Here is an 8,387-nt window from a genome sequence, read left to right as displayed (position 1 = left end):
AGCTGATCCTTTCTCTCATAAGGAAAACACACAGCAATGTGTAAGGAATGACTTGCAGAAGCCACTGCATATGGACTGGCACATATGAGACGTTGACTGAAAACATTGCTTCTATATTGTCTGTGTTCTGAGTAAAGGAAATAGGTTTAATGAAGGGTCATAGGTTTAATGAAGTTATTACATCCAGAAAAAGAACGGCAAGCAGGAGAAGTGAAAATTAAGCCTTATAATGAATTGCAACTTTACAAGGAGATGGGCTGGTGATGATATAATGCATAAATTGCTTTAAAAGGAAGAATACAGCACTCAGTGTGCCACTGAAATAGAAGGTTCAGTAAGAGCACATACTAAAATTTCATCTGATAAAAATAAGGGAGGTTTATACTGTAAGCCTTGGAACAAATTAATGCCAGAGAGATGACTGAAGTTAGCATGAGTTTATTAATTTAACAATTTTTATCCTTGTGACAAAGGAGACACCTGGGACTTGCTGTACAATGAAAAATTGGTTTATTGGAAATCTCAACTGGCTACAAGTGTTGAAACAGCTCAGGTCAAGCGATGATAAATAATTTAAAGAAACCAGAGTGAGGTAGATGTCATTTTAAGTCTACATTAACAGATCTATTAGATGTTAACCTTGTCAGACAGGTAATTGCTAAATGAAATCGTACTTTTGTACCTTTGCTTCATAACATCATTTGCTTACTCATACATTTTATACAAACCTTGATGTTGGCACTGCTTCATATGCCCATTGGTTCAGACTAGCAAATATTGTATTGACCTTTAAAATAAATGGTAAGTATGCCAATTTTTGTTTTTAGCAACTTGGAAAATGTGTGTTACCTCAGAAGTGGCAAGAAGAGACTCCCGTCTTCCATACTGTGTTGGAATTTTGTGTGCACATTTTCACATGTCGGCACACCTCTGGTAGAAATGACAGTAGGGCTGGCACGTAAATTTTAACAGGTGAAGGTATTCTGCCTGAAATTGTTATGAGGAATAGGTCATTTCAGGATTATTTTATTTGAATGCTTGGTGAACTCTGAGCTATATGTTGATAGCAGAGGATCTTGGAGAATTATGATGTTAGAAATAAGAGAATCCTAAGTCTTACTTCTAATTGTTTTATTTTGAAATCCAGAGAAACTACATTCATTTTGTAAGAGTATCTCAAAACTAGCTTGTAACTGACTTTGGATTTTCCTTGTAGTTAAACTCTCATTGGAGATTTACAGATGAGATATTTGAAAGGGAAAATGTTGGGATTGAACAGTATTTGCAATTTTTAGGGCTTCATTTTGAACCCAGATGTGTTCCCATGAAATCAATGGAAACACGACCATGTTCAAAATGACCCTTATCATCACTTCATTGACGCTAATGAGTTACAGCCATTGATTTCTAAAGAATCTAACTGATTTTATTAAAGCGTAATCCCACAGGACCTTGCACAGTAAAGTGGACCTCTATAAAGAGAACATAAGATGCTACCAAATGAAAACGCTATGTTCTCTGTGTAGGGATACTCAGCCTCTGCTGACTATCGTAAGACTCATGTTCACTCCGGAGACCCCGACACTTATTCAAACTAGGGCTATGTTCAGTATAACTTGGGGTGGAACTGCACACCCTGTACACAATCGGGAAGAACTGGGTGGTGGTTGCATGTGCCGTGACTCTATATAAAGCATGGTCTGCAAAACGTCATTACGAATATTAAAATTCATAAGTAAAAACCTTTGAAAGCTGCATAAACACATTGATTCATGTGGGCCTGCAAGTACTTTTTGCTAGTTTCAGAAAAATGAGAGCTTTTTAAAAGTCAAGTTTTGCATCTAAATCTCATTATAAATATTTTTACTTCTCTTGTACATCCTTTCTGTCCAGGAAAAAATATTTTTTGCCAGTCTTCATGAATCAGTAACTGTCTTAAGCAAGTTTAAATAAATAAGAATTTTAAATTTAACTGAAATTCACAATTTCTCTGTTTAGCAAATTTACCTTTGATCTCCTTTTCATGGAGATGAAGGTACAGTGTCAACAATCTTGTATTTAATGAGAAAATCTTAAGTTATAATAGTATTTCTGTATCTTACTAAAAGCATTATGAGGGATACTTCAGTCTAAATCCTTTAGCAGTGCTTTCATTCCAAATACGAATTTACCCACACAAGCCTTAATAGTGCTATTCTGTTGCCGAAACAAGGCTATATATAATGTTGCGGCTTCTTTTTTTTTTTTGATGGTTGCTTGTTAAGTAATGAATAGGCTGAGATGAGAACAAAATACTTCTATATCTTACCTTTATAAATATTTACATTTCTCTGGGATAGGCTTCCTGTCACCTAGTAAAAGAGAGAGGTTAAAAGACAACCTCATTAAGTCCACACTTCGGAGGCACAGAGGATCTGAAAGCAGGTGCACAGGGTGCTGGGCAAAGCAGAGGAGAGAGTCAGGTCTCCCCAGAGAGAAGATGGATGCTCTGCTTCTCTTGCTGGCAAAGACACGGTGATTTTCCAAGACAAAAATGCTGTTTTCCGCTTTGGTGAGAGTGACGGGGTGCACACCTCTTGGCATTACGGGAAGAAGACTGAACAGGTTGGTTTGACACCAGACCCACACTTTCTTCTGCCAGAGGGTGGAGGGGTCGGGCTTCCAGCACTGTGGTCTGTGGTTGTACAAGGGTGAATCTGATTTAACCCATGTTTTCCTTATGAAATTTCACTGAACATAAACGTGCATCTCTTCTGATGTCTTGGCAAGACCTGAGAATTGGCTCCTCTCAAACTTTTACCAGCGTAATACCTTAACAGTGCTGTGGAACCCTGGAAATGCGTATGTGTGCGCGGTACGTTCGTGTGTTTGAAGCTGGGTGGTGTATGCCGTTGTTCTCGTGGTAGCAACTTTTGGAACCTCTCACAACATTTAGAGTTTTAACTCCTTTAGTTTAGATAATTTTCTGGTAATTTCTATTATTTCTGGCAAGCTTTAATGGGAGCTGATACTTTCTTCCAAGAGTCCAAATACTCTTACTTTCATCTAAAAATCTTCAGCTTAAAATACATTTGTCTATTTTATTAAGTTCTAAAGTTAAATGATCCTATGGGAAGGCACTACTCTTCTGTTATCAGCCTTCCAGAGGTGAAGTTGTCTTTAGAGTTGAGCAAGAAAGTTGCTTTAGCACTGTCAGATGTCTAATTAATCCCTCAGTAAATAAAGACATTCTGTAATTAAATAACTGAGATGTGCAATCATTCTAAGATGAAACGTTTGCATATTAATGTGTTATAATCCAGAAGCTGTATGAGGCTTGTATTTGGATATGAAGTGTTGTAACAGACTTTTAAAAATACAGAAAACTCATTGCAGACAAAACAATGGTATTTTGACAAAACACTTCTCAGCTAGGTATGACCCGCAAGCTAAAGATTTTAATGTCTATTAAAAAAAAATTTTCAATAGGGAAAGCAACACAGTTTCAAACGGAGGACTTTTGAAAATATGGGAAGGGTCTTGAAAAATTAACTTTTGAAAATTTATGATAAAGTAGCTGGCGGGGAATAGATTTTAGTGCCTCGGGGAGAGAGAAGTTTTCCGTGAAGTCAGTTCAGCAGTTAGGACTTGGTGCTCTGAAGACTTCAAATGACCCCAAGAACCAATAGCACTGCAGGTCATTTAATCGACAATGAATTAGTTAATCTGTGCATTAGCAGGCAGCGTCGTCCGACCTAGTTATAGGAAATACTTAAACACCGGGGTTATAAACCGCAAACGGTACAAGACACGCCCCCCCCCCCCCGCCCCAAGCAAAAATAAGGGGATATTAAGGAGTTTAAAAGAAAAAAACCCCACGTTACCTGTTTCAGTCTCGCCGAGGGGGCGCCGGGGCGGCAGCACTGCCTCGCCAGCCGCGCCGCGCCCGACCCCACAGGAGCGAGCGGCCGTGGGGCAGCCGGCGCGTGCTGGGGCCGGCCCGGCGTCGCGTCACACCGCTCGCGCCGCGTCCCGCGGTCGGCCGCGGGAACCCCGCTCACCTGGCGGAGCTCCCTTGTCAATCTCATTGGCTGCCTTCCGCTCCGCCCCCGCCGCCTCATTGGCCGCTCTCGCCTCCCCCCCAGCCGCGCGCTATCGGTCTCGGTCCGTTACCTGGAGGGGAGCGACGAGCGACTCCCACCGCCCTCGTTTACTCGCCGCCCGCTCTCATTGGCGACAGAGCCGGCGTGCTAGGCCCGCCCATTGGCTGCTCAGGCGGCCGGCTTTGCCCCGATTGGCTTGGCGGGCGGGGGCCGCCCCGCCCCGCCCCGCGGGGGGCCGAGCGGTGTGTTTGGGCTGGAGAGTTGCCGGCGGAGCGGACTCGGGAGCTGGTGCTGCTGCTGCCCGGCTGCGCGTGCTGGGGACGGCGCGAGGCGCTCCCGCCACGGCGCCTCCCCTTCGCCTCAGCCGCGGGTTGCGGGATGGCCGCCTCGGGCGGGCTGGAGCGCGGCGCGCTGGGCTGGGTTGAGCTGAGCTGAGCGAGCCGCGGCCGCCTGCGAGGACCATGCCGTCGGGAAGGGAGCCGGGCGCCCCTCGGCTGCGGGATCCGACCGGGGCGGCCGCCCTGTCAGCGCCCGGCAGCGCCTAAGCGCGCGCCGCGCTGCCCCCGCGCATCGCCATGGACGAGCGCTTCAACAGGTGGCTGCTGCCGCCGCTGCTGGCGCTGCTCTTCTTGCTCATCGTCTACCAGTACGTGTCGCCCGCCTGCCCCGGCGCCGCCTGCCCCCGCCGCCCGCCGGCCTCCGCCGCCCGCCGCGGGGGGGGCCCGACGGAGCGGGAGGAGGAGGAGGAGGCGGCGGCGGCGGGCGCCGCGGAGGAAGAGGAGGAGGCGGCGGCGGCGCTGCCGCGGCTGGTGGCCAAGTTCCCGTTCGCGCGGGGGGAGCTGTGCCGGCGGGTGCGGTTCGACATGCGGGGCCGCGACGTGATCGTCTTCCTCCACATCCAGAAGACGGGCGGCACCACCTTCGGGCGGCACCTGGTGCGCAACATCCGCCTGGAGCAGCCCTGCTACTGCCGGGCCGGGCAGAAGAAGTGCGCCTGCCACCGCCCGGGCGGCGACAAGGACACCTGGCTCTTCTCCCGCTTTTCCACCGGCTGGAGCTGCGGGCTGCACGCCGACTGGACCGAGCTCACCAGCTGCGTGCCCGCCGCCATGGAGCGCCGCGGCTGCGCCGGTAACCGCACCCTCAGGTCAGTGCCGGCCGCGGGGGAGATGGGGAGGCGGCGGGGAAGCTTGCCCGGGGCGGCCGCAGCGCGGCGGCGGGTGCCGGCTCACGCTGCTGGAAGGTCTCGCGTGTGGGGCTTGATTTCTACTCGCTCGAAATCTGATCCCACCTTTCCCAGCGCGGTGGGAAGGCTCCCTGTAAGCGGGTCCCGCTCTCCGGCAATTTGGTAAGAATTGTTCGCTGTGGTCGTCATTAAGAAGCAAACGGAGGAAAAAAAAAAAAGGCTTGTCTCCCAGAAGAGGTTCTGGTTTGGGCTGTTCTCCTCCCTGGTCGTTACGTGTAATGCATTCGCTTCGCCTCAAATTTGTGCTGATTCCACGTAGCGCGTATGCAGCTGCCTTTTGTGCGGGTTAGCGCGAGAGAAACTAAACTCTACTCATTTTGTGAAGTTTCTCGAATCCATTTGTCCATTTGAAACTTGATGTTTAAAAACCAAGACACTCTTATGCACAAGAAGAGTGCCTCTGCAGAGTCTTAAGGTAGCTGCAGCTGCTGAATGGTGTAACTAGTGGAGTTACTTCTGAAGGTATCCAGAAGCCCTGAAACTCTCTTTTTCCCCTGATTCTGAGGAAACTGGTTCTCTGCTTCGCGTCGTGTACTGATCGCTTGCTGTAAGTATGTGCGAGCTGAAAGTCAGGAGACGATGTGTGCCAGGTTCTGTGCGGAGACGATGTGTGCCAGGTTCTGTGCAGGAAGCGCAGTACTAGCAAAAATTACAGTGTTAATATTCTTCTGATGATCTGATGACAGTGGAAAACTTTCGGATTTTATATGCATGCTGCCTTTCTGCACGTTATATTGTATTGCGCTTTTGTTGGGTCTTGCAAAAGATCTTTTCTGTTTTTAAAATGGAAAAATTGTCAGATGGGCAATCTCTCTTGATATGAGATAGCTCTAGGTGATTCAGTAAGTTTTGGGCTTTGTTCTGATTTATTTACCATTAATTCAGATTTTCAGACGAATGTTAGATTCTATCTTTATTTGTATGATAGATTTTGAACATGTGTAGTTAAGTTATGAGCTGAATTCTGTCTTTAATCTTTGCACTGTAACGATTGTAATTTCAATATCTGTAAAATATTTAGGAAAAATATCTTTTTTTCAGTTATATAGTTTTCCAGATAACTTACGGTCTTTCATTTTACTATCCATCTTAATTTTATGACTCTGCAAACTTTAAATTTTCAGTAGGACCACTCACACATTGTGGTTTGTGTCTTGTCATTTGAAAACACATACAGTCCATGACACATGTGGACTCATTTTCACAGGGCCTATTCATCAAGACAATAGAGTTGATAATTGTTATTGTTGTTGAACAACTTGAAAATTATTTGATGTGAACATCAAAGGCCCTCCCATACCGCAAAGTTAGGCATGACTCAGTCAGGATAATTTGAATTTATTGTTGATGGTTGTGGACTTGGACTGGACTTGCAAAATAGTATTAAGGTTATTCATCCAATTTTGTGAAAAATTTTTAGCTGAAGGTAAAGACTTGTATACTAGTGGAAGAGAAATGCTGTGAATATCTTCAAGGACAAAATAACTCAGTGGTAACTATATAACTTTAACTGTTTATGGAATATTCCTTAATGTAAACCAGGGACGGGAGGAGGAAGGTAATACTTGTAGAAATGTCTGAGAATACATAATCTGCCACTGAAGTCCTCTTTTTCTCTCTCATGAAGAATATTAGTAGGTAAATAACTGAGCATTAAATTGAATTGCAAAGATTACAAACGGGCAGTAAAATTGGAGTAGTGGCTTTGGTATTTTTAAATAAAAAACACGATTATATTAAGTAAATTTAAAACTGAGTTGAATTACAAAGCAGGTCATGGTGGTTATTCGATTGATAATTAGTAATTATTTTAATTGATGAAAGATACGTAGTGACATTTCACCATTATAGCTGAATAGCATTTTCTTAAGTTTTTCTGTTTAGTTAGTGAATGATTTGGTTAGTGTGACATTGTACTTCTTGATTCGTCTTTACGTAAGTGAGGAAAGTACTGTGAATAATTATTTGTTGCATTGTTCTAATACTCCTTCCTTCTTGTATTATATCCTGTGCTGGGCAGACACCTCTTCATTTTTTCCTTTCTTTTTTCTTTATAGTCATGTAGCTTGACTTCAGTTTTTCAAGGAGCTGTAAAATGAATCAGATAACCCCGAAGTACGGATTGTCTCTGCTATGAATGTCTTTGCTCCTGGTAAAGTTTGAATCAAGCCTAAAAGCCTTTGCTGGAGGACTGTATATTAGAGGCATGCATCTAAGTCTTTTTTTAATGTCTGAATGGAGAATTAAGAATGAAGAGACTGTATGCCTAAAATAAGCAAGAAACTAGCATATGAGTCTAAAGTAAAGCATACTGATTACTTTTAAGTCATCCTTTAAAGCTTTTTTTGAGGCAGCATACTTCCTTGAATAGCTCAAGTTTTCTCTTCTACCTTCCAGCTATGGAGTCAGAAAATTAGGCTAAATTGGTTAAATATCCGACAATGAATTTTCTTTGTGGCTAGGAGGGCAGCAGGACAAACAATATTATGAATTTCATACCAAGGTGTTTGATCTTTTGTGCTATATATTTGATGCAGTAAGGATGGTGTTAAGTGTATTTAATATATTTTTTTTCTCCTCCTCATAGCAGGGTGTTAATATAATCTGTTCTTTCAGATCTCTATATATGTAGCCTATCTTTTACTACATAGAGAAAATAAGGGATTTAGAGTATAAATCTCTTCATTCTGCAAATTTGCTTCTTAGAGGGCAGGTAATAGTGTAACGTGAGTGAAAATTTAAAAAGTGGCTCTCAGAAGTATTATCTTTGCTATTTTGTTATGAGTAAGTTAGATTAAGTCCTACCTTTTAATGCAGGTCTTTAGAAGAGTTCATGAAGAAACAATAATTAGAATTCATGAGGAAAGGGGCTAGGTGGTAGGGAAAGGAGGGAATGGATGATGATCCTAAGGGTCTTAGAAGGTGTGTGAAGCGGTACCTCACCTCATCCTGGGTTCTTTGTGTTTCATGGGCAGTGTGTTTAAAGATGTTTTACTTCTGAAATCTCATCAGGGTTTTGAAGAGACTTCATATCAGCTTTTCCCGTTTCTGATGTTTGT

General features: G+C 44.1%; 1 protein-coding gene across 1 annotated transcript in view; it reads left to right on the top strand.

The window, feature by feature from the left end:
- The first annotated feature begins 4,657 nt into the window (after positions 1 to 4,657).
- HS6ST3 (heparan sulfate 6-O-sulfotransferase 3) overlaps positions 4,658 to 8,387 on the top strand; it is a 327,937-nt gene continuing 324,207 nt past the window's right edge. Inside the window, exon 1 of the mRNA XM_075138296.1 lies at positions 4,658 to 5,229. Coding sequence (XP_074994397.1) covers positions 4,658 to 5,229 — 572 coding nt within the window. The remainder of the gene's footprint in view (positions 5,230 to 8,387) is intronic.

This window comes from Calonectris borealis, chromosome 1, assembly GCF_964195595.1.
Source record: "Calonectris borealis chromosome 1, bCalBor7.hap1.2, whole genome shotgun sequence".
Lineage (NCBI taxonomy): Eukaryota > Metazoa > Chordata > Aves > Procellariiformes > Procellariidae > Calonectris > Calonectris borealis.
This window is presented reverse-complemented; position numbering and strand designations above follow the sequence as displayed.